We start from the raw sequence: 25334 nt of genomic DNA, 5'->3' as shown, positions 1-25334 counted from the left end.
GACAAAAGGGTCCGGAGGGTTCTCCTTTTTGGGTGCAAAGACTATCAGTTTAGGTTCCAGTTGTTTGCTGGTAGGGGCGGAGCATCCCATTGTGATCGGGCCGTCCTTTCTCAAAAATTTTAAAATTTTTTAAATATTATATATATTTTTAATGATTTTTTTAAAAAATAATATTTTATTAAATGATAAATATAAATAAAAAATAATAAAATGATTTTACGATGGAGCTACGGTTCTATAAAATTTTTAAAGTTTTTTATTTACTATATATATTCTTTCAATCGTTTGATGAAATTAGAGAAATGTTAGCATATTGCTAGTGATTATATAAATTCTAACCCAATATACTAAATCTATCAAATTAAAAAAAATAAAAATAAATCTATTAACTCAAATCCAGTAAATCTTAATATAAATCTAAACTTATCATAATCTATTATATCTTAACAGTTCAGTCCAATAACTGATCATAACATATGATATATCAACAATTCAACCCAATAACTCAATATGTTAATTAGTAATTCAAGTAGCAAATAGAAAATAAAAAAAGAACTTTTCAAAAAGCTACACATTTTATATAAAACACACAAAGTAAAAGATAATTTATTTGAATTTAAAAAATTATTTTCTTTTCCACTTTTGCACATGAATAGTTAAAGAGATTACTTCCAAAATTTCATTCAATTTTATATATTTATGAATTTTATTGAATTTTTTAGATGGTTGAGAATTGAATTATAAATAAACTTCATCTTTCTGTTTGGTCTTTCTTTAAAAATGCTCAACTCCACCCCTGTTAGCTGGCGATATTTCCCTTTGATCTTGCAAATTGTCATGTACTTAAAAGACAGAACAAAAGAGTAGGGGCTGATTTATCAAGCTTTTTGTTGAAATGAAAAGGATTTTTCCACAATGAAATGTCAACAGCAAGGGCTGTACTGTGTAGCCTGGAAGGATGGATATGGATATGGAATGATAAAGTTGGTGAGGGATCTTGATCAATGGCCATGAGTGGTGGGCTTACAGAAGTAGGGAAAATAAACGTGACTGATATTATCAATATTCCAACTTTAAAGGAAGATTGTAGACTCCTGTACATTTCATCTGATAATTTTTAATTATGGGTCGTATTTTAATTTATCAAATTTACGTCTATCGTAATACAAAAAAGATTTGAAATGATTTGATTGTAAACTAAAAAAAATATTAAAAATGATTGATATTCAAGCTGGTTGTATTTATTATTTTTATATCATCTATAATGTTTATGAATAGTTAAATTGTTCGACTGCTGAACAAAATAACATTATTCATGAAGGGATTCAAGAAGTACAAATAAAGAGAAAATCCTCACTTGAACGAGTTTAACTCATGTGCTTAAGTTGCTTTCAATCCAAGTAATGCAGTCTAGCTAGCTCATTTGATATGAACTCTCTGGCTGCAAGTTTGATCTTTCCAAGGTTATGGTTCCACACTGTTTTGAGTCTTTGTCAGTTTCACAATGTTGTTTTCTGTTCTTTTGCATATTGGTTTCAAAGGTAAAAAAGGAAAGGCAATTAATTAGATAGTGATGTGAAGTCTTTGCCTCTACTCGACCCTCCATGAATAGGAAGTGTAACCAATGAGTTTCTTTCCATTAAATTATCCTAAAGTGGAAACTTTGATGATCCTTGAGCAAAATCAAATAACCCATCATTTAAGTGCTCATGGCTTGCTCAATATGGATTCAGACAGAACAAAAACTGCTAAAAGCAGCCTCTTCTGGCATACAAATGAACTATCTAAGGAACCGTCGTCCCGAATACGAGAGGGATTGATCTTTGGTGAAAATCTTCGCATCTGATGAGCCTGTTAAAACTTGTTTAGGGCCCTTGATATAGGCCAAAGATAGCCTATAAGATACAAGTTGCCATTACTTTTAAAAGTCTAATCGAAGTTAACAGTATGGAGCTACATATCTGCACTGTTTAGTAAATACCAATCACTAAATTCTGAGTAAATAAAGAAGGATTTGTCCTTTATGAAGATATCGAGGTGCTATTGCAAGTTGTATAGTTTAAGAAGGCAAAACCTTCTGTTTTTCTAAGGTCTTTTAACAGCTCCATGGCTTGTTATTACTTGTTAGTCCTCCTTATCCTTATTGTTTCCGGTGCACCTGTGGAAGTTCATGGCAAACTCTCATCAAACTACTACAGCTCCACTTGCCCTGAAGTAATGTCTATTGTTGAAGCACGAGTAAGAGCTGCCGTTAAAAAGGGACCCTCATGGCGGCATCTATGCTCCGGTTGCATTTCCATGACTGCTTTGTTAATCTGAGTATGGTTTCACTTTCATAAGTTTGGTTTTGTTCTAGGCTCATGCTGTTTTAATCAATTAATAGTGAATTTAAATAATGAAAATTGGGCAGGGCCGCGGTGGATCGATTCTGTTGGATGATAATGCCACCTTTATGCGTGAGAAGACTGCAGCACCTAACGATAAATCTGTCAAGGGATTTGATGTGGTTGATGACATTAACGCTAAAGTGGAGAAAGCATGCCCTGAAGTGGTATCCTGCGCTGATATTCTTGCCATTGCAGCTCGCGATTCTGACTGTCAGGGTAAGTCCAACAATTAAGTCTATCTACAAAAGCACAAACCTTATCAGCAAGTTGCTGATTTCTTGTTACAGTCTAGGCAGTTGGCTCGGTTGGGTAGCAGTTGTTTCATCATCTATATTAGTGCCTTTTTATGATTTTCAGTTAGGGGGTTCTTCATCAAAAGTTAAGCTAGGGAGAAGGGATTCTACCACTGCTAGCAGGGCTGCTGCAGACAACTCAATTCCTGGACCCAATTTCAATGTTAGTGCTCTCCCATTGAGCTACGCTGCTCAAGGACTCTCATTAAAAGACTTGGTGGCTTTTTCAGGTAATGAGAATCTAAGTTGGCATATACTACAGTTAATAAACAATACGAACATGATGGTTACATTCTCTTATTTGTGTACCACAGCGATGTTGTATGTTGATAGAAAACCAGATGACCAATCCTTTTCTTTGATCAACCATGTAATTTAAAGCATGCCACTTAAAACAAATTAATGGCTCATCTTTGAATGGCAGGTTCACACACTTTTGGCCTGCCCAGGTGCATAACATTTCAAACACACATCTACAATGACTCGAACATCGATGCCACATTCGCCATGTCCTTGCAACGCAAGTGCCCGAAAAATGGAAAGGATAATGTGTATCAACCCCTTGATTTTCAAACTCCTACTTATTTTGATAATCTGTACTTCAAGAACTTGTTGAGGATGATGGGTCTCCTCCGTTCTGACCAGGAGCTCTTTAGTGGCACTTCTGCTGATTATCTGGTAAAAAAGTATGCTGCAGATAATTCTGCATTCTTCAAGGCCTTTGCTAAATCTATGATCAAAATGGGCAACATTAAGCCTCTCACAGTAAGCCCTGGAGATCAGGAGCAACTGCAGAGTAGTCAATTTAATAGTAACTGATGGAAAAGCAACTTTATGATCGAATGATCACAAACAGTGAAAATATTTCTTTTAGTTTTCCTGATTGCTTAAAGCCTTGAATTATGCGAGTATGATTATGATTACCAACAAACTGTGAGAAAGTAAACAAGAGTTTCACCAACTACAGTGAAGGGGCTGCATTAGTCTTGACGGTGCAATTAAGTTTCTTTTGTTTATGGGTACGAAGGCGCCGTGGACTCTGAAGGAACCCCCAGGCTTTGAGCAGAAGCTCTTGAAGGAAAAAACCATCACAACAAACAAAAGGAACTTGCTAACCTACGTTACCTTCTTGTAATCCTTCCACCTTTCCATTTTGCTGCAACATCCAAACCTGCACGCGTTAACCACTATAAAAGGACATGATCAGATTTCCAATCAGAATAATTGTGCTTAGCAAGTAGCAAGAAATTACTAGACACAAGGGTTTCCAATGGCTTGTTATCATTTACTGTTTCTTATCCTGATTGCTGCGGTCGCTTCATTTCAAGCAAACTGCCAACTCTCCCCTGATTACTACTCATCCACTTGCCCCCAAGTATTGCCTATTGTTCAGGCAGCAGTTGCAGCTGCTATAAAGAATGAAACGCGCGTAGGGGCATCCTTGCTCAGATTACACTTTCATGACTGTTTTGTTAATGTGAGTATAGGTTCTAATTTCAGTGATAATTCATGCTGCTCCCGTGCTGCTACTGAATTAACTGAAGTGAATTTTCATAATGATCACTAGGGCTGCGATGGATCAGTGTTATTAGATGATAATGCCACATTTATAGGTGAGAAAACTGCAGTTCCTAACAATAACTCTGCTAGAGGATTCAACGTGGTTGATGACATCAAGGCTCGATTGGAGAAAGCATGCCCCGGAGTGGTGTCCTGTGCTGATATTCTTGCTCTAGCATCTCGTGATTCGGTTGTTCAGGTAAGCTCCACATCATATACCAATCCATCACGGTATGTTTTCTTGTGATGATACTTTTCTGGTGTTTGCAGTTGGGGGGTCCCTCATGGAAGGTAAGGTTGGGAAGAAGGGATTCTACCACTGCTAGCAGAAGTGCAGCAAATACCTCCATCCCCCCACCAACGTCCAATCTAAGTGCTCTTATTTCAAGCTTTTCTGCTCAGGGTCTCTCCATAAAAGACTTAGTAACACTTTCTGGTAATCCATTACTTATCGGAATGTCGTTTAGACCAAGGCCATCATTCATTTTTCTTCTTAACATGTAATGGTTCATTTGCAGGTTCACACACCATTGGCCTGGCCCGGTGCACATCATTTCGACCACACATATACAATGACTCCAACATAGACCGTTCCTTCGCCGCCTCACGGCGGCGTACTTGCCCAAGAAGTGGAAATGATAGTGTGCTCGCCCCCCTTGATCGTCAAACACCAACCTTTTTTGATAATTTATATTACAAGAATCTGTTGAACAAGACGGGTCTACTTCGTTCAGATCAAGAGCTCTTCAATAGAAGTTCTACTACTGCTCTTTTGGTTAAAAGCTATGCTACCAACACTTCATTATTTTTCCAGGAATTTGTCAAGTCTATAATCAAAATGGGAAACATCAAGCCTCTCACTGGAAGTGCTGGGGAAATCAGGATCAATTGCAGAAAAATAAACTGAAACTTGTTTCTCATACTTAACAATAAGAAATTACAAAATGTCTAAGGGAGTCTGTATGTTGATCTTTAGATCAACTCTGTCTGTTTAAAATGTTTGGAGTGAGTTCGTTTATGCAAATCAATCTTGTCTCTTGCTTTCACTCATTTGAATAAATTTGTACATTTTCATGGAAAGTGACAAAGAAAGCAGAAATTTATGCAAATAATTGATGCTTGCTTAAAAGTAGCTCCAGCAACATGTCCTTTACCATTAACATATTCGAAAGAAATGAATAAACTAGGCTTATCTAGACCCAATATGGGGTAAAAAGTTTCTTTCAGTAGGCTCCATCCCCCCAACCAATACCAGTCATACCCAAGCCTTTTCAATGCAGAGGCCAAGGGATTGCTGCATAGCCTGCATTATTGGTAGTACAAGCGCAAAAACCTGTACAGTATCCAGCAGTTTGGTCCACAAACAGATTTGACAAGAAGTTCCACAATAACATGATATCAATAATTCACAATTGCAAAGGAGTCAAGCCCATGTGTTGATGCCAGTGTCGGCAGATTATGGTTTGTATGAAATACAATTTTGCTAAACATAGATATATAAACTGTCAAATACAATTAACACTACTGTAAACTAGACTTTCCAATAGGGAAGACTACAAGTGAGTACACTAGACTATGATGGGGAATACCATCATGCATCCGATACAGCTGAGTAAGGTGGTTATTACACCAAAATTTGTCGGTAAACTATATACAGAGGATATTACAGGGTTAGAACACCTTAATCAAATTATCCTAAATGACTTGGCTATATACTTTTACATCTATTCCAACTCTTCATCTGATGCCACCTCCTCTTCTAGCTCAAATGCATCAACTTCTGCAAAGTAAGCTCTCTGCCTGTCAATGAAATCTTGGGGCAAGTCATTCTTGGAAGCATTTACCTTAGCCTTCTCTATTCGTTGCTTCTGCGATGACATCATAGACCACCAATAAGCTTGACTTAATCACATTATCTTTAAGGACACATATCCTTATGGACGGAAAAAAGCTTCAAAGAGACAAAAGCACAATATGACTTAATGCAAAAGCAAACAGCACTGTGTAATAACTCATACTATTGATAAAACTAAAGCAAAAAAGCAGTTTGCAGATTAAAAATGTGGTACGATATTGCTGTTTGCTTCCTAAAGGCATGCTTCATCCAGTTGCTAAGGCAAATTCCATTCTATAGCCGTGTGTAAAAAGCTAGATGGTCAAAAAACGCCATAGAATACTGGCCCAATTCCAGTAGAAAAAAGATGACAAGTTAACATTGCACAGACTAATAAACATTCCTGACATGATAACGCTTTAACAACTAAAAGAATTTAGTCATCTTAGAGTGAAATTGATTCCATGAAGTGAAAAGGCGAATACTCCATCGATGCAGCATGTATTAATAACGAGTTAAAAGGTAAAGAACAATCATTTAAAGAAGTTGAGTATGCTCTGGGACGGAAGGATTCGAGCCTCCCAATAGCAGGACCCGACTTCCAATAATTTAGAGTTAAAAACTGTTGATGCTAAAAATGTGGCCAGAAGTCCCCAACTTAACACAATAGAAACAGCCATGAAAAGGGAAAGCAGTTACAGATATGCATCATTGGTCAACACTTTTAACCAAATTATGGTGTTTCATATACAAATCTGAAATCTTTAAAAGATTGAGGGTTCTTTAAAAGATTAAAAAAATTGTCTTAATGATGACCCAAAAATCCCAAACAAAAGATGAATAGCAGGATTATCCATTCAATACAAAAAAAATTAAGAAACTAGGAGAGTTTTGAAACAAACCCTTTTACGTGGCAATGGGCATGATTTGGAGAGACCGATATCACCATCTCCATCCTTTTTTTCACTACAGTAAAGACAAGGAGAAACAGCGTCAATAAAGGTGGTAAACAATGGAAAATAATGAATGGGGAGATCATTGTAATCTGAGCAAACATTAACCAAAAAGCCCTTCTGAATCAGTGATAACAGAGAACAACTATAGTAGAGAATATTCAAAACAGAAGTACAAAAAAAAAAGCAAGTAAAGGAAGATTAAAAATCTGAATAGACAAGATCATAATTTTCAATACTTAAATATGACATGCTATCACAACATAAAATATTTCAAAGACCTTAAGCTTTGACGTCCCAAGTTTTGTATTCAAAAGTCATTTTCTGAGTGTTCAAAAAAAACTTGGCTTAGAAAATATCATGACTTTAGTTGGAAACTGATGTAAAAAAACACGAAGAAAAAACAGGCCTCTAAACAAAACTGTTTTAAAAGGGAAGAACTGTCTTTTGGTCTAATCAGCCACCATCTCCTTGAAAACTCATTTTACGAAAGAAAAGGAAGATAAATGAAATTGGATACAAAAGGAGCACTAGTTTAACTAATTTAGCAATTATTTTAGGCCTTTTTCTTTCTACTTTCTAATATCAAAACATGTGGTCAAGGTTCTTTAAATACCAAAAATCCCAAACATGCACACACCTGAGGAAATTTGGTACATTTGATTGATCAAATTTTTTACCATAGAATTGTCACTTAGAACCTCATCATCTACAGAGTTGGGAGGGAATGCTGAACATCACTCCCATCCTTTATCTAATGTATATAACTACTTATAACAACAGAAAATACCATTTTGACTGCATCATGACTACCATACCATGACATTGATAATCACTTTACTTCTTCTTTCAAATATGTTAAGTATCCTTAGCCTTCTAAAGTCATGAAAAGACTAATTGTTATCCAAGGAACAAATACCAAACCAACAAGAACACACAAACTGATTAGAAGAAAACCACCTTAAGTCCGGCATCCTCATTTCAAGAGACCAACTGAAAGGCTCAGCAATTTCCTTCCCTTTACTCTTCCTTTTATCTGCAGTATGTCTCCTGCTGTAAACCGTGCAAGGCTCAAAACCCACAGAATCAGCGGTACCTAAAATCAGAACCATAATGTACAATACATTAGACCCAAAGTAAATGCACAATCCAGAAATCAAAGGACCAAAAAAATGGTTGAGGAAACACAGATTACCAACTTCATATAATTTCCACACCATAGAGTGTATTTCAATTATAATACCTAAACAATTAAGTAGTTCCGTAGCTTAAAAAAATATTGATCGGATTTGCACAATTACTATCTACTGTCGAGACATCCATATTCAATCAATGCTCTAGAGCTTGCATTGAAAATGAAGCAAAGAAATCATTCAGCGAAACTACTAGAAACAGAATTAACGAAATTGACATTAACTCAAATTCATAGAAATATTGTAGAAGAAATTCTATATAGCTTGAACTGAGAATAAAATTAAAACCCAATTGAAGAAATAAAAACCCTAGACAGCCCAGAACACCAAAAACAAAACCCCTACTAAAAAATCTAATCAAAACACTTAAAAAAATCCAAAAACCCATCAAATTACCCGAAACAGAAGGCGTTTTCTGCAACGGAGACAACATGGGGCTAAGCTTTGCCTTGTTACTCTGACTTTTCCCCTTCTCCTTCTCCTTCTTTTTGTTCTTCCCCTTCTTGTTACTGTCATTATCATTGGTGGTGGACTCAACGGCAGTAAACTTGGAATTAGAATTAATATCACTATTGGGTTTGTTGAGAGGAGATTTGAGATCCAAAGCGAGTGAAGATTTAGTTGGGGGTTTGATTAGAGAAGAAGAAGAAGACTGTGAAGAAGGCAAAGATGATGGGATTAAATTGGTGACCTCAGTGAAGGGTCTCCTTTTGCTGGCTTCGCTTCTCGGTTTTGTTGTCGATGGTTTTGTTTCTTCCATTTTTCCTGTTTGTTTCTTGAGAATTCCCAGCTTTTGAGATTGCCGAGTGAGGAGGAAGCTGGGTCTTTGGGTTGGCGGGAAAATCCTGGTTTTCCTCTTCCTTTTATGTATACCTCTATTGGGCCATGAAAATGGAGGGATCTGGAAATGGAGGGAATTGTCTGGAAATTGGGTCAGCCCAAGATTCAATAAATGGGCTACAAATTGTTCTGATTCATGTTGTTGGGCTTGATCCAATAAAATGTCTACAAAGGCCAAGTTTATAAAATGTTTTCTAATTATTCTTCTGTTTTTAAGTATTTGTCTTTTTTATTTTTATGTAAATTAAGAGAAAAATTTTAATCTTGATGTATTTTATATTTAAATTTGAAAAAAAATTTACAATATAAATGTTTAATAATTTTCATATAAGTAGGAAAAAAATTATGAAAAATAAATTTATAGTATACAAAAAAGTAAAAGTATTTAACTATCTAAAAAAGAAAAAAACGATTTAAATGTGATTTTTAAAAATAAAATAAATAACAAAAAGGGATAGAGAGAGTATGCGGTTTGATATTAGCAAGAAAGATAAGGAAGAAAAATAAATATTCTCATCTATAATGTTATAAATTAAGGTAAAAATTGATTGATAATTTTATCTTTAAACGAGAAATATTTATCATAGATAAATTTCTCCAACACCCTTTGTTGTTGTCTCGTTATTTGACAATAAAAGCCTTTTTTTTTCATAACATTTTAATTAATTTTAAATTCGAATATTATATATCACTCTTCGTCAACCTTAATCTTGAAATTACTTTAAATTTACATTGTGAGTTCGGATATTTTTAAAAAAAGAAGAATTTATTAAAAATACATTTCCTCGATACCTTGTTTCATCTTCTCTCATTATTTGATAATAAAAAAAACTTTCAAAATATTTTAAATAAATTTGAATTCGAATATTACAAATAACTCTTTGTTAAATAAAGCAATCAATCTATCCTAAACTTTATATAAAAGCAAAACATTTTTAAAAGAAATTGACACCTGTTTATACCTTTTTGCTTTATAAATTTGCCTTTGTAGTGTAAAAAACCAGGAAACATAGAAAGAAAAATATTTTCGTTGAAAGAATAACAATTCTCATTCAGATTAAAAATGAATATCACTGGTAAAGAGTATATATACACAAGAAAATAAGAGGAAGAGTAAAGCTGTTATAAAAGGAGGGAAAGTAAATTGGCTAAAAATAACTCTTAACAACCAACTAACTTTTCACCTAAAGTAAAATTGTAAAAATAAAATAAAATAAACTTATACAACACATGCTTCTATTTACTGGAAGTCATGTGAGTTTCATGTGTCTACTTCTTTTTATTTGGTTTCATAAACCGAGTCTTTATTTCTGACTTCTTGATATTGTATCTATTGCCTTCATTTAGATTGATACTCCCCCTCAAGATTAATGTTCATGGCAGAGCATGAATGTCATGAACATTCATCTTATGTAATAAACGATGAAATTGTGTTGGTTGTAATGCCTTTGTTAACAAATCTGCAATCTGTGATTCAGTAGAAATATACATTGGTTCAATCAATCCTTCCAACACCTTTTCTTTGATAAAATGGCAATCCATTTCTATATGTTTCGTCCACTCATGAAACATTGGATTGTGACATATATGAATTGCAAATTAGTTATCACAATAAAGTTTGACTATTGCATTCTGTTTAATGCCTAAATCAAGTAACAAATACTTTAGCCACATAATTTCACAGCAAACAATAGCCATTGACTTGTACTCAGCCACAGTTGAGCTACAAGCAACCACTGATTGCCTTTTGGATTTCCAACTAATCAATGAATCTCCTAAGAACACATAATACCTTGTAACTAATTTTCTTGTATCAACACAACCAGCCTAATCATTGTCTGAATAAGCTGATATGCTTAAGTTTGAACTTGCCTTCATGAGTATCCCTTGTCCTGGAGATGACTTAAGACACTTAAACACTCTATAAACTACAAACATATGTTCTTGCTTTGTTTTTTTTTATAAACTGAGATAAAACCTAAACAATAGGAAATATTAGGTCTTGTAAAATGTTAAGTCTAATAGTTTGCCTACCAGCTGCCTATATCTTGTTGGATTATCAACCTCCTTTCCATCAACATCCTTATTGAGCTTACGACTATAATCTATGAGAGTAGTGACTGGTTTAGTACCAAGCATGTCATATTCATCTAAAAAATCCAAGGTACATTTTCTCTGACAAATAAAAGTGCTTTCTAGAGCCCTAGCAATCTTGAGTCCTAGGAAATACTTCATTGGTCCTGGGTCTCTCAACTTGAACTATGAACTCAAATAATTTCTAACTTGATCTATCAACTGAGCGTTCTTACTGGCAATTACTGCTGGGATTCGACCTCATGCTCAAATATGAAAATAATCAATAAAATAAAAATATAACGCAGTAATAAACTAGCATTTAATCAGTGAAATAGACAAATCCTACAAGACCAATGTTTGTGTTTTTCATATAATTTTTAATTAATTATGACTATTCATAAGTTTAAAAGTTACATACCTTATTCTAGATATCGTACTTAAAAGCTAATTAGATCAAAATAATTACTTTTTCACCTTTAGGATTTGTCAAATCTTTAGCCACCCAAGTATTTGGCCTCTAACAACAATCTACATGATGACCGAATAAGACCTTCTCAAAGGTGAGATTTTTCACTTGTGCTAGCAAGTTTTGTTTATAAAACAAAAAGATCAAAATTCTTGCTGAATCTTATTTTGTCAAACAAAGAAAACTATTTTTATTTTCTTATTTTATGAAATGGTTGAGAAGTGGCTAGAGGCTTAAAGTTTTAGTTTACTAACATAACATATTTGTATAGTTAAACTAAGTTGTAACCCTAGATGCAATAATTGTATTTCAATTTAATTAAGTCTTTGTGAACTTAATTAATTTTTCACTTTATTTTGGTCTTTTCAATTAAGTTTAAATTAATTAATTATCCTTATTTAATCCCAATCATGTCACTTAATATGTGTAACCTATTAGACTTCTAACATGTTGGTAATAAATATAAATCTTAATCAAATATTAATTTGATAATTAATTTATATTTATAAATCATGAGTGGTACCTAGCAATACATTATGACCACCAAAATGTTAAAGAGTCAATTAAAAAATTTGACAAAAGCCCTTCAGTGATAAGCCTCTCAGTGCAATATGGTCCTTTCATCAAATATTTTGGATATGTCATAAAGCGTGACTCAGTGCTTACTTATAACATTCCATATTAGTTATCATAATTGATGACTAACCTTATAAATTTAGAAAATTAACTTTCCTCAAATTCATCATGCTTTGGCCAAAAACTTTATACAAGTTAATCAAGAATTGAGAACAATTGAGATACATCCCTTCATATCACTTAGGGTGATGAGTTCTCTTCACCACTCATTCACCTTCGCATGCTTCATGGCATATCCAAAAACACCCTATTTAGGCATCTAGTTGTCTCTAGACCTGTAGAGATGAAATCAAAGCATGTCATTTCCCATACAAGATGACTTGATGTCTCAAATTTGAAGACTAGTTGCATGACTATCGCACGAGAACATATTCCATAGACACTTGAGTGAAATACCAAATAGAGTTCTCATAGCGGGTCATATTCAGTGAACTTGTTCTTTAACAAACACCTACATGTTATCCTTAAGTATCTCATATACTTTAATCTATGAGATCAATTTCTTACTTCCCAAGTATGGAGGCTTAACATATACTAGTCTTTGAGTATTGTTAATGCCTTGTCTTGACAATACAATGACCAAGAACGATTTTAGGAACATGGCTTTAATATATAGTGACCTCATAATTGTTACAACTTTAAAATTATCTTGCAAGGCCTTTATGTTTCATGGGCTTAATCCAATTAGTAATGAATAACTCCTTATTATTGCACTAACATGAAAGAAAACTTCTATCACATATACTTATGTAATTAAGTATGTATTGAATGATAATATATATTCCTTAACCAATCCAATTGGCTCAAGGGAAAATACCAACAATTACTATATCATCAACATATACTAATAGAGCAATGAAATCATGATTGTCTGATGTCATAGTGAACAGGGAATAATCTGCATATGATTGAGTAAAACCATATTTGAGTAATGAATCTGTAAACTTTGTGTTCCACTGTCTTGATGCTTGTTTCAAACCATAAAGGGATTTATGCAGCTTATACACCATTTTAGAACCAGATGGTTACTCCCCTTTGAGAAAATAACCTTTAGAAAGGTCCATATAAAATACTTCATCAAGATCACCATTTAAGAATGCATTGTTGATATCTAACTATGACAAATTCAATCCTTTAGCAGCTGCAAGTGCCATAAAAACTCTCACAGTTGTTTGTTTAGCAACAGAGTTGAAAGTCTCCTGATAATCAAACCTTTCTACTTGACTATACCCTTTTGCCACCAATCTTGCTTTATACCTTTCTACAATACCATCTACGTTTATTTTAACCTTGAACACCCATTTGCATCCAATTGCATGAGAATCTGAAGGTCAAGGTACAATACTCCATGTAGCATTATCCTCCAAAGCTTGAAGTTCACATTGCATGGCATCTCGCTAGAGAGAATACTTAATAGTTTGGTCATATGTACGTGGTTCATATACTTGAGATAACTTGGTAGTAAAGGTTTTATGTGTAGACGACAATTGACGAGATGACAAAAAATTGTTTATTGGATGAACTATGACATGATGTGAAGTGGGAGGTAAATCAAGTTGATAAGCTTCAAGGTATTTTAGAACATGTCTAAGCCTACTACTCTTTCTAGGTAATGAAATAATATCAGTAGTAGGATTAACTGGTGCAAAAACAGAACCTATTGGACTATGTTCAAGAATAGGTTCAATTGAATTTTAAGGTATGGCAATGAATTTTGATGAAGAACCAATTTTAGATGATGGAACAGGTGTACATGGAGATATTGCAGAAGAAGAATGAAGATTTGGTGCAAAATTTACTATGTCAAGAGCGGAGATATCAAAAATAAAATCGCGCACACTAAGTGTTTGTAGAAATGAATGATGATCAATGATATTCTGTGTTTTTTGAAAAAGAATTAATGCTCATGGAAAACAACATTCTTGGATATAAGAAACTTATTTGCACTGATATCATACACTTTATACCCTTTAATACCATTTGGATACCTTACAAAGACACATTTGACAGCTCTTTTATCAAACTTCCTTCTGTTTTGTGTTAAAATAGGTACAAAGCATAAAGACCCAAACACTTTCAAATGATCATAGGTGGGTGGCTTTGAATAAAGTAATTCATAGGGCAATTTATCATTTAGGACCTTAGTTGGTATCCTATTGATAATATGAGTGGCAGTAAGAATTGCTTCCCCCTAAAAAGATATAGGTAAAGATAATTGAAACATTAAAGTTCTAGTAACTACAAGTACGGATGCTTTCTCTCAACAACCGCATTTTGTTGAGAAGCTTCTACATAGGACAATTGATGAACAATACCCTGTTTTTCATAAAACTCAGTTAGATTAAGTTCTCCCTCATGATCTGTTCTAAAACATTTAACAAATGTTGAAAACTGATTTTCTACATACTTGCAGAATGATGGTAAAATTGATGATACATTAGACTTATGTCTCATTAAAAAAATCCATGTAAATCTTGTAAAATCATCTACTAAAGTAAAAAAAATATCTTTGACTTTTAATGGTTGGAACAACATAAGGTCCTCACACATCAGAATGAACAATTTCAAATGGAAAAGTTATATTTTTGACATGAACAGGAACTGGCAACCCTTTCATTTTTGCAGAAAGACAGATCTCACAAACTAAATCCTTCTGGATATTGTTCATGAATGACATTTATTCTATTCAAAGGTATATGACCTAACCTATGTCACAAATCATATTGTTTATGCATTCTTTTACAAGAATTGACAGAAAAACTTGAAGAAAATTTTACAAGTTTATCAAAACTGAATTTGCAAAAATATTATTCATCTTGAAAGTCTTGTAAGAAGTACAAAGATGATGAGACTTTCGCAACTCCAGTCACCTTCCATGAGTGGAGATCTTAGATAACACATAATTTATCAATGAAGAGGACATAAGATTTTTGACCAAAACTGAGTTTAGTCACTAAAACAAGGTTAAAGTGAAATGAAGGTACACATAGAACATTATCCAAGGTTAACAAAGAAGTCAATCTAACTGTTCTCATGTGTGTCACTATGGCTTTTGCATTATTAGGCAAATGAACATAACAATTGCTAACTAGTTTTGCATAACTGAAATTGGTTAAAGAACATGTTATGTGATCAGTAGCTCTAGTATCTATTATCCAAGAATTTTCTTTAACCATGCATTACTTAACCACTTTATATTTAGGTGGAAGATTATTTGAAGTATTAAAACAAGGTAAGCTAGAAATGATACCTACAAAGGTTGAGTTTACCAGAGAAGGTTTTGTTGACTGAGAAGTTGATGAACCTTCATAATGATCCTCACTGTTTATGCCACTCTCATTGAGAAGTTTCATCAATTTCTGAACCTTATGTTTAATGAGTGACATTTGCGACATGGAATTTAAACCAATAACTTCTTCATTTTTATTAGTTCCTGCATTTGAATTATTTCTAGTGGAAATATTGTTTACTACTGATTTTCCTTTCTTAAAGTTTCTTTTTCCCTCAGTGAATTTGAAATCTTTAAAAAAACCTATTAATCTATAACATATTTCCTTCACATGACCTTTCTTTCCACAATGATTACAGATCCAATCAATTTTGGTTTTCTTTCTATTATCCACAGCAGTCATCATAGTAGATGATTTTATAGCAGGATTAGACTAGATCAGTAGACTTTTATGAGATTCTTCCCTCAAAATCATGTTGTAAGCTTTATCAAGATTAGGGATTGGTTCCATTGAAATAATCTGAGACCTCAAAGTGGAATATGACTTATTGAGTCCATTTAAGAACTTAAAAATCATATCCTTTTGATGTTCACTTGAGTACTCGTTAACACAAGCAGGATTACATTTGCCACGCTCATAATGTGGTAGTGGTTTGAAATTTCTTAATTCCTCCCAAATTCCCTTTAACTTAATAAAATATGAGTCCACTGTCCTAGTTCGTTGATTCATATTGCCTAATGTGTATTGCAAATTGCAAACACGAGTATCATCAGACTGTGAAAAATTTTGCCTAAGTGAATTCCATATTTCAGCTGCATTGTCCATATAGAAAATGGTTGATGCAATAAGAGGTGTAATTGAATCTAAAAGCCAAGCTCCAATCAAATTGTTACACCTCAACCAAGAACTGAAAAGAGGATCTGTCAAGCTAGGTTTAGCTATGGTTCCATCTAGAAATCCTACTTTATTTTTTATGGATAATGCCAACAAGAAAGATCGATTCCAAGCTATGTAATTGCTGAGGGTGAGTTTGGGGTTAACTACAACAGATGCATGATTATCACTATGATGGATATAGAAAGGGGATTGAAGATCATCCAACTATGAATTGGAAGACTTAGGGTTTGAAGAATTAACATTCATAGTTTGTGATTCCTCAACCATGAATAAAATTTCCAGAAACTTAATCCTCAAATCAACAACTAACAGATCAAGATCCTAGAAAAGATATGAAATATTCGACAAGAAACTTTAAAGTATTTCTATTCTTTTACCAATTCAAGATCTAGAACTTGAATGAGGTAAACTACAACAAAATCAAATGAAAATCAACACAAATTTAGATAATAGGATAAATCGACAGCAAAGCTCAAGAAATTTGAAGAAGATTTGCTATTCAGAATCCCTACTCCGAACCCGCTTTGATACCATGTAAGAAATCATGAAACATCGAAAGAAAAATATTTTTGTAGAAAGAATAACAATTCTGATTCAGATTAAAAATGAATATCACCGGTATAGAGTATTTATACACAAAAAAAAGAAGAAGAGTAAAACTGTTATAAAAGGAGGGAAAATAAACTAACTAAAAAAAAACTCCTAACAACCAACTAACTTTTCACCTAAAGTAAAATTGTAAAAATAAAATAAAATAAACTTATACAATATATGTTTCTATTTACCGGAAGTCATGTGAGTTTCACGTGTCTACTTCTTTTTACTTGGTTTCATAAACCAAATCTTTATTTCTGACTTCTTGATACTGTATCTATTGCCTTCATTTAGATTGATATGTAGTTTGTATCCTGAAATCCAGCTGAACTTTCCGAACAGGTAAGTATTAAAATACCGACATCCTTTGCTTTCAGAGACAACCTAAACCAACGGCGTTTCCACATTGTCTTCCCTGTTGATCACCCACGTGCTTTGCTGCAATATTCCATGCTTTTGTACTAACCCCTTTTTATTTGCTTTTCTTGAGTTCCATGGCTTAGTGATATCAAGAAAAATGTGGAGCTCATGATCATAGCTCACGAATCAAGCCTATGGGCTAAACCTTTTTCTCTATGTTCAACTAATGCGGTGCCACCTGAATTCCTTGTGCTAGCTATCCCATTACTGTACATTTTAATATTCCTTTTCACATAAAGTAACATAAATATGAAAATATTTACGAAAAGTCTAATATTAATATTATTTTTTTATAATTAAAAATAAGTTATTTGAACTTTACTTTTAAACGGGAATCATATATGAATTAATAAATTAAATGTTTCGAGTGTTAATATTAATATAATTTATTTTGATATTATGTTAAAATTTTAAGATCAACATTCGAGTAAGGAGAGATGTGTTTGGTCTGCTGACAGCAAGTGAGATCGAGACTGATCGAAATGGGAAAAGCCCTTGGCTCCTGGATTTCGTATTTCAGGTTGAAATGGCAAATGGCCCACAGCATCTAGGTCGTACAGGTCAAAAAGACTTTGGGAGGCTGAAACAAGCATGTATACCAAGAAAACCGGACAGGTGAAAGCCTCTAGTTTAACCTTATCCAATGTTCCATTGAAAAAGTGAAAGACTCGAAATCCAGGGGCCACCACCAAACTCAAAAATGGAAAGCACACATCTCAACATCATCTCACTTCTCTATAAATCACCTGCCCCCTCTTGCTTCCCAATCCCAGTCTAGTTTTATCCAGTTTTCTAACTATTACTGCTTCACATAACACAGGCAAAAGAGGGGTACTGTGAAGAAGATGGAGGCAATTCAGTCTTGGGTTTCAGAGCACAAGCTCACCAGCATTGGTCAGTTCAATTCTTTTCTTTCACATTCTTTTTTGTGTTTCATTATTCTTGGCAAGTTTAGAGTTTAGAACTAGTTCTTGATATGGTGCAATGGGTGTTTTACAGGAGCTATCTGGGCTTCAGCTATTGGGGCATCACTGGCTTATAATACTCGTGCAAGGACTCCTCTTAAGCCAAGTCTGAGGCTTATTCATGCCAGGTACCATCTCTTTGTCAAGTCTGAACTCAGCTCAAATTTCTTATTTTCATCAGCATAGTGATGAGATGTGTTTGATTTTGATAGGATGCATGCACAAGCCTTAACCCTGGCGGTGCTGTCTGGTGCAGCAGCTTATCATTACTATGAGAAGAGTAGCAGCAAGGAAGAGAAGGTCACCAATGCCTAAGAACGAGTCAGACTACTTATACTATGTAATATTTATGAATGGTTACCCATCATTGAATGGTTTGATGATGATGAAAATGGTGGAATTAATGATGTAGCAGTAATGATATCGAGCAAGCAGCTTCTTTTATAAGAGAACCTTTTGTCTAAATATTGCCTTTGTTCATCTTCTATCAGTTTGATTTCCAAATTACATTGCCAGCTATCCAGATTTTCTCTTCAAATAAGAAGCCTCCTTAGGTGGTTCTTGCAGTGGCCTTAACATGAAGGAAACGTAATGACATCCCATTTTAATGTCCCCCGTGGCTGCTTCTTTTAATGGATGCCAAGAGCTGACAAATAACCTAAATGAGAATGGCAAGGGGTCAAAAATCAACATCTGATTATTATAATTCAATTATAAAATATTTTAATTTTATTTAATCGAATCGAGTAATATTGGGTGTTTGATTTTAATCTCAATCTTATTTAATCGAGTCCAATAATATTGGGTGTTTGCATAAGGAAAAACCCATTTTTGATCAATGCCAAACTAGGAGAATATGAGTGTTTTTAAATGAAGTTTCCTTTGTAAAGCGATCGACATTAATAAACTCATAACATAAGAGTGCAATAAAAGATTTGAAATGATTTATCACTATAACATGGTTCAATATTAAATTTTTTTATTATATTTTAATTTTATTGATTTTTGTTATCATAATATTACAATTTCATGCTTTATGAAATATTTTATTAACGTAAGTTATTAAGTTTTTTTTATTTTTATAATTTTTCTTCCAAAAATAAACAAAATTCTATAAAATTAAATCATAGGAACAATATTCAAAGTGAACTCTTAATACAGTGACAAATCAATGGAAAGAAACTCAACCTTTAGTCAATGCCCTGGATCAAAGTCACGGTCCACTTTCTTACATCTGTCCGAAAATCAAACAAGTTGGGGATTGCAGAGATAGTCTCAGTTCTCAGTTCGACCCAATTTGTTCTTGTCATACAGATTCCTTCTGAACAAGGGAATAATGGTTTTGGAAGTGGCATTGGCTGTTGGAGGGGCATTTCTCTCCTCATTTCTGAGTGTACTGTTCGAGAAGATGGCTTCTCCTCAGTTCCTGAACCTGCTCAAGCAACAGAAACTCAAACGTGATCTCTGGCAGAACCTGGAGATACTGCTGCTTACGGTCGATAAGGTGCTGGCTGACGCTGAGGACAAGCAAATCAAGAACCCTTCTGTGAGAAAGTGGCTGGACATGCTCAAGGACGCTGCCTATGATGCTGAGGATCTACTAGATGCAATCGCAACTGAAGATAAGAGGGGTCGGTTGGATCAAGATAAGGAAGTGCAGTTCAACACTCTCCTTGAAAATCTTCATCAGAAACTAAAAGACATAGCTGCACAGAAGGATGCCCTTAGTTTGAAAGAGAGTTACGGAGGGAGACCAGTCCCGAGATTGCCCACAACTTCCTTGGTCGATGAATCGGAAGTGTGCTTTAGAGAAGATGTCAAAGGCCTGATTCTTGATTTTCTGGTATCAGTTGCCAAGGATGAGGATAAAGTTCCTGTCGTTGCAATCGAAGGTATGGGTGGGATCGGTAAGACAACCCTGGCTCAATTTTTGTTCAATGATGAAAGGGTGAAGAGCTACTTTGATTTGAGAACATGGGCTTATGTTTCTGAAGAGTTTGATGTTTTCAAGGTGACCAAAACAATTTTCGAGTCAATTATATTGTGGCATTGTAATATCAGTGATTTGAATGCACTCCAGCTTGTGTTGCGGAAGAGACTGATGGGAAGGAGATTTCTGCTTGTCCTAGACGATGTTTGGAATGAGAGTTTTGTTGATTGGGATCTTCTGAGAAGACCCTTTCAAGATGGGGCTCCTGGAAGCAAGATTATTGTGACAACCCGCAGTCAAAATGTCTCATTCACCATGCGGTCTGTTCTTGTTCATCATCTGCAGCCCTTACCTGACGAGGATTGCTGGTCATTATTTGCAAAACACGCATTCAAGAACAAGGGCTTGGGTGAAGATCCAACCTTGAAAGCAATTGGTAAAAAGATTGTGGAAAAATGCAAAGGCCTCCCTTTAGCTGCTAAAACGCTTGGGGGTCTCTTGCGTTATAAGGTGGAGGCGGAGGATTGGTACAATGTGTTGAACAGTAAAATATGGGATCTACCCGATGAGAAGAGCAGCATTTTACCTGCTTTAAGGTTGAGCTACTACCATCTCCCTTCTCACCTAAAGCGGTCCTTTGCTTATTGCTCCATATATCCTAAGGGACTTGAATTTGAAAAGGGGAACTTAGTTCGACTTTGGATAGCAGAGGGGTTAGTGCTTCAGCCAAACGGCCAAAGAAGAATGGAGGAAGTGGGTGGACAGTACTTTGATGAGCTATTGTCAAGGTCATTGTTCCAGCAATCGAGTTGTAACAAGTCATGTTTTGAAATGCATGATCTTGTCAATGACTTAGCTCAAGATGTAGCAGGGGAATTTTGTTTTAAGTTTGAGGATGGCAGCTTACCTCATAGACCTGAAAGGGTTCGCCATTTATCCTGTATTCCTAAGCAAGATGAAGCCCCTGAGAAATTTGAGGCCTTTTATGGAGTATTCAAGAGTTTACGGACCTTTTTACCACTCAGATTATCAAACTCTGGTAAGGTTTCTCTAAATCCAATAGTTCTTAAGAATTTGTTTCCAGTATCAGGTTGCTTGCGTGTATTGTCATTATCACCTTATCATGTAACTAGGTTGCCTGATTCAATTAGCAACTTAAAGCATCTACGCTATTTGGACCTTTCTCACACTGATATTCAGAATTTGCCTGAAGGAGTGGGTTCTTTGTATAATCTAGAGACATTGAATTTGTCACATTGTCATAGTCTCACACAGTTGCCTGCAAATACGGGGAACCTTACAAAATTAGAGCATCTTGATATCAGGGGGACTGCAGTGACGGAGATGCCAGAAAATTTCGGTAATTTGAAATGTCTCCAGCTTTTGACTGGTTTTATTGTGAGCAGAAGCAGTGGGTCAAGGCTTAGTGAAATGAAGGACCTCTCTCTACTGTTTGGTACCCTTTCGATTGTGGGGCTCCAGAATGTGTTTCAACCAGAAGATGCCTCGAAGGCCAATTTGAAGGGCAAGAAATACCTTAATGAGTTAATTCTCAAGTGGGCTACTTATGATACACATAATGCAACTGAGGTACTTGAAAAGCTGTGTCCCCATGAAAATTTGAAGAAGCTCCACATTGAACGCTTTGGGGGTACAAGACTCCCTGAATGGTTAGGGGATGCTTTATTCTCCAAATTAGAGTCTCTACAACTTGTTGATTGTGGAAATTGCTCGTCATTGCCATCTCTTGGACAACTACCCTCTCTTAAAGAACTCCACATTGTACAAATGAAAGTAGTGCAACAGGTAGGTGATGAGTTCTATGGAAACGATGTCCTGCCATTCAAATCCTTGAAAACTTTGTTGTTTCGAGGAATGCTGGATTGGCAGCGGTGGTTGCCTTTCAAAGATGGTGCATTCCCTTCCCTCCAGCACCTCATTGTGCATAAATGTCCGAAACTGACAGGGTGTTTGCCCAGCCTTCTTCCTTCCTTGGTGACGCTTGACATCTATGAATGTAAGAAACTAGAATTTCTTCATCAGAATAGAACGAATCAATATTCTGTGCTCGAGCATTTGTACATTAGGAAGAGCTGTGAGGATCTCATATCATTTCCATTAGGCTCCTTCACCAGACTCCAAAAGCTTAAACTCCAGGATTGCAAATTTCTTAGATCTGTTGGGATGCCACAGGACTGTCACGAGGATCTTAAATTTCTACAAAAGTTGAAAATTAAGAACTGCGATGATCTGGGAACCTTTGATGCAAGAGGGTTGTCATCTCTCCTGAAGCTAAAGATAGTTCATTGTTTAAATCTCTTTACATTTGGGGAGTGTGGTTTGCCATCTGGTCTTCAATCAATTTCAATTAGGAATTGCAAGAATCTACCACCCCAAGAAACATGGGGACTAGAAGGCATGGGATCACTCAGGCACTGTGTGGTTGATTAAGTCACAAGAGATGTTAGTGGATGCCAATGAACATGCAGATTACAGGTTTGGTTGCTTAATTTTTTATTTTATTCATGGCTTATAATATTATTTGGGAAGTTAGATGTTCTAATAAAGCAATGTCCATTGACAGATCCACGATGAAGTGACAAAATCAACATGAAATCGGAAGTCCATTTGGCTGTAATCCCGAGAATTTATAACATATTACTTCATTTATTGTCTCAAAGGACCCATCTTGCAAATGTGACATTCTGTAATTCTATTTTGCAAGGGGTTTTTCTGTTCTTTTCCTTTTTTTTTTTTTTCATTTTGGTGCAACAGATGAAACCAAAAACAAACTAGACTTGCAAGCTTCAGGAAGGCTACTCCAGCATCATTGATCATGAATTAGCAAGTTGATCACCCCCGTAGGTGGAGACTAAATGGAGTTAAAATTCTGAGGGATGTTAAATTTAAATTCCCCTTGTCCCTCAATATTCATACTTACCCTTTCTTTTCCTACTTTCTGTTCTTCATTGTTGTTTCTGCATAAAGTTGACGAAATTTAGGCAAAATAGAAGGCAAAACTGGATTGTTCTATCTGCAGTTCGATGTCATTTATTCTTTTCTTTTTCTTTTGAAGTGCATACTCTTTTACTACAAGTGCTTATTCTGAATATTGGAATACACATACTGTGAAAGCAAACTCTACTGTATAGTATGCATGACAAAAGCATAGGAAGTTAGCAAGATCACGTCTTTTGAGAAAGACACCGCCGTTTCAGAAACAGAAAAATCAGAAAGGTGATCAGGCATCAGGTTTCATGTTTACATACAAAGCTAGCAAGTTGCAACTTTGGATGTTCTTGAAACACTTAAACTGGATGATCTCTGAGCTGTTTTATTTTTCTTTTATGATGAAGCATATACAGCTATGCAATCACCTGAACCAGTATAAAGACCATAAAAAGAGGTTTTGGTCTTCCCTTGCTTTTCCAGTAGAGCAATATCTTTAGATCCCTCTTTTTTCTTTCTATAAAACTAGTTGTTTGTCGAAATAAAGATTAGACTTGGTATCTGTACTTACTATTCTTTTGATCCATAAAGAATAAATCCTCTGAAGTGATACTGTGATACCCCAGATTCATGATAAGAGTTGCTTGTGCTTCACTAGAATTTCTGTCAACTAGATGACAGCCAAGATTTAGCTTTTAAATTTCAACAAATTAAACCAGCATGATCAGTTATAGATAAAGTTTTAGAAATACAGCTTATAGCTAAGACCCCAGAGCATAGTTTCCATTCAGCAAAGCCCAACAGATCAATACAAGTCTTTTGGGTTTGCTTCACCCTTACTGAATTTTGCAGCTACCATAACTTAGTCTCGAGCTTCTGATTTCTCGAACATATTTTCTAGCCATTATTAGAAGTCTCAAATGAATATGCTGCTGAAAGTTACCATGAGGCAATATTTTGTTGATTTTTGTTTCTTCATGTGTTTGTAAGCTAATAGAAAACCTTTCAGGATTATGCCATCTGAAAACATTTCTTCTTCTTCTTCTTCTTCTTCTTCTTCATCCTATTCTTCTTTTATTTTGGTTATATGTATGTGAATAGTGCAGTACATTTGCATTTGATTTCTGTTATTATGAAATGGTAGTTCGATATGAGTCGTATTAGAGGGATAATAAAAGATGAGTAATATGATGCAGCATGCTGAAGGATGGTAGAGACTCTCCTTGGCAAGCCAATCTGCCACGAAATTCTGAGCATGTTTCTGATAGGCCAGTGATTTAGCTGACATGAATGAAGGTGGTGTTCAGGTACTCCAAACTCAGACCACTCGGCCTGAAGTTTCTGTGTCGGATTTTTATTTCAACATTGATCAAGTCCATATCCTGGGCTACTTAACTCCATGGTAGATGCCCAAACGTTCTGCTGTATCAATCCTGGAATTCCCCAAGACAAACGGATACAGCAGAACACCTGCGGCCCCAGCTTTGCATTTTCGATTTTGCCAGCACCCCATCAAGTTGAGCTTAACCCATCCATGGCATGGCTTCATCCAACTCAACAAGATTTCAGCTGAGTCTCTGGTTCTCAATCTAGTGAAGGGAGTATCATTCCACTAGACATTTTCAAGCTTCGTTGTACAGAAGGTCATGCAGGAGAGTTCCTACATTGTTTTTTATTATACAACTATACTATTCACTCTGGCTTTTTCTTTTTTTCTAGTTTTCTTTTCTAACATCTTAAAAATATGGGTTTTTTTCACTTTATTTTATACAAAATTTTTTATACTTTTCAATATTAAAAAAATATAAAATTTAATACAAATATTTTATGTATGTTCCAAGTTGAATATCCATTGTTTATTATTTAGATCAAATTTAATCAATTCTGATACTTGTAAAATTAAAATTTTAAGATTTTTGAAAGTTTAATTAAAATGAAATGATAATAAATAAAGGTCGAAGTTATTTTTTTATTAAAAAGCTAAAATAAACATTTAATTTGGAGAAAAAAGTACCAAAATTACAATTTGTTTTCTTATTCTCTTAAAATTGAATATAGAGAATATATATATATTTTTAGTGTATTGATTTGAGATTATAATTAATTTTTTT

General features: G+C 34.8%; 4 protein-coding genes and 1 pseudogene across 6 annotated transcripts; 4 read left to right on the top strand and 1 right to left on the bottom strand.

The window, feature by feature from the left end:
* Window positions 1-1762: 1762 nt before the first annotated feature.
* On the top strand, window positions 1763-3559 carry LOC18587398 (peroxidase P7-like; annotated as a pseudogene). The gene is made up of 4 exons (XR_016023104.1): window positions 1763-2324; window positions 2411-2597; window positions 2725-2910; window positions 3105-3559. The product of XR_016023104.1 is annotated as a peroxidase P7-like (transcript).
* Window positions 3560-3881: 322 nt separating this feature from the next.
* Window positions 3882-5320, top strand: LOC18587397 (peroxidase P7-like). The gene is made up of 4 exons (XM_007011150.3): window positions 3882-4157; window positions 4248-4439; window positions 4511-4676; window positions 4759-5320. Exons 1-4 carry the CDS (start codon window positions 3951-3953, stop codon window positions 5145-5147), a joined length of 954 nt encoding a protein of 317 aa, XP_007011212.1. The 5' UTR covers window positions 3882-3950; the 3' UTR covers window positions 5148-5320.
* Window positions 5321-5620: 300 nt separating this feature from the next.
* On the bottom strand, window positions 5621-9053 carry LOC18587396 (uncharacterized). Of its 2 annotated transcripts, none has more exons than XM_007011148.3 (4): window positions 8617-9053; window positions 7988-8123; window positions 6977-7040; window positions 5621-6108 (listed from the first exon to the last, which is right to left on the bottom strand). In XM_007011148.3, the coding sequence occupies exons 1-4, from the start codon at window positions 8978-8980 to the stop codon at window positions 5965-5967; spliced, it is 708 nt and encodes a 235-aa protein (XP_007011210.3). In that variant the 5' UTR covers window positions 8981-9053; the 3' UTR covers window positions 5621-5964. The 2 variants fall into 2 exon arrangements, with proteins under 2 accessions (XP_007011210.3, XP_007011211.3); XM_007011149.3 differs by having other exon boundaries at window positions 5966-6191.
* A 9084-nt stretch (window positions 9054-18137) lies between these two features.
* LOC18587395 (uncharacterized) lies at window positions 18138-18809 on the top strand. The gene is made up of 3 exons (XM_007011147.3): window positions 18138-18273; window positions 18379-18472; window positions 18557-18809. The coding sequence occupies exons 1-3, from the start codon at window positions 18225-18227 to the stop codon at window positions 18657-18659; spliced, it is 246 nt and encodes an 81-aa protein (XP_007011209.1). The 5' UTR covers window positions 18138-18224; the 3' UTR covers window positions 18660-18809.
* A 703-nt stretch (window positions 18810-19512) lies between these two features.
* LOC18587394 (putative disease resistance RPP13-like protein 1) lies at window positions 19513-23392 on the top strand. Its single transcript, XM_007011146.3, has 2 exons — window positions 19513-22770; window positions 22859-23392. The coding sequence occupies exon 1, from the start codon at window positions 19681-19683 to the stop codon at window positions 22723-22725; it is 3045 nt and encodes a 1014-aa protein (XP_007011208.3). The 5' UTR covers window positions 19513-19680; the 3' UTR covers window positions 22726-22770; window positions 22859-23392.
* The last annotated feature ends 1942 nt before the right edge of the window (window positions 23393-25334 follow it).

The sequence above is a fragment of the Theobroma cacao genome, chromosome 10, assembly GCF_053813885.1.
Source record: "Theobroma cacao isolate CCN51 chromosome 10, ASM5381388v1, whole genome shotgun sequence".
Taxonomy (NCBI): Eukaryota; Viridiplantae; Streptophyta; class Magnoliopsida; order Malvales; family Malvaceae; genus Theobroma; species Theobroma cacao.
This window is presented reverse-complemented; position numbering and strand designations above follow the sequence as displayed.

Coding starts and splice junctions, on each gene's coding strand:
- LOC18587397 (XM_007011150.3), top strand. CDS start 3,951: ATGGCTTGTTATCATTTACTGTTTCTTATCCTGATTGCTGCGGTCGCT. Junction 4,158..4,247: donor TTCATGACTGTTTTGTTAAT/GTGAGTATAGGT, acceptor AATGATCACTAG/GGCTGCGATGGATCAGTGTT. Junction 4,677..4,758: donor AGACTTAGTAACACTTTCTG/GTAATCCATTAC, acceptor GTTCATTTGCAG/GTTCACACACCATTGGCCTG.
- LOC18587396 (XM_007011148.3), bottom strand. CDS start 8,980: ATGGAAGAAACAAAACCATCGACAACAAAACCGAGAAGCGAAGCCAGC. Junction 8,124..8,616: donor GAAAACGCCTTCTGTTTCGG/GTAATTTGATGG, acceptor TTCTGATTTTAG/GTACCGCTGATTCTGTGGGT. Junction 7,041..7,987: donor ATGAGGATGCCGGACTTAAG/GTGGTTTTCTTC, acceptor TCTTTACTGTAG/TGAAAAAAAGGATGGAGATG.
- LOC18587395 (XM_007011147.3), top strand. CDS start 18,225: ATGGAGGCAATTCAGTCTTGGGTTTCAGAGCACAAGCTCACCAGCATT. Junction 18,274..18,378: donor GCACAAGCTCACCAGCATTG/GTCAGTTCAATT, acceptor GGTGTTTTACAG/GAGCTATCTGGGCTTCAGCT. Junction 18,473..18,556: donor CTGAGGCTTATTCATGCCAG/GTACCATCTCTT, acceptor TGATTTTGATAG/GATGCATGCACAAGCCTTAA.
- LOC18587394 (XM_007011146.3), top strand. CDS start 19,681: ATGGTTTTGGAAGTGGCATTGGCTGTTGGAGGGGCATTTCTCTCCTCA.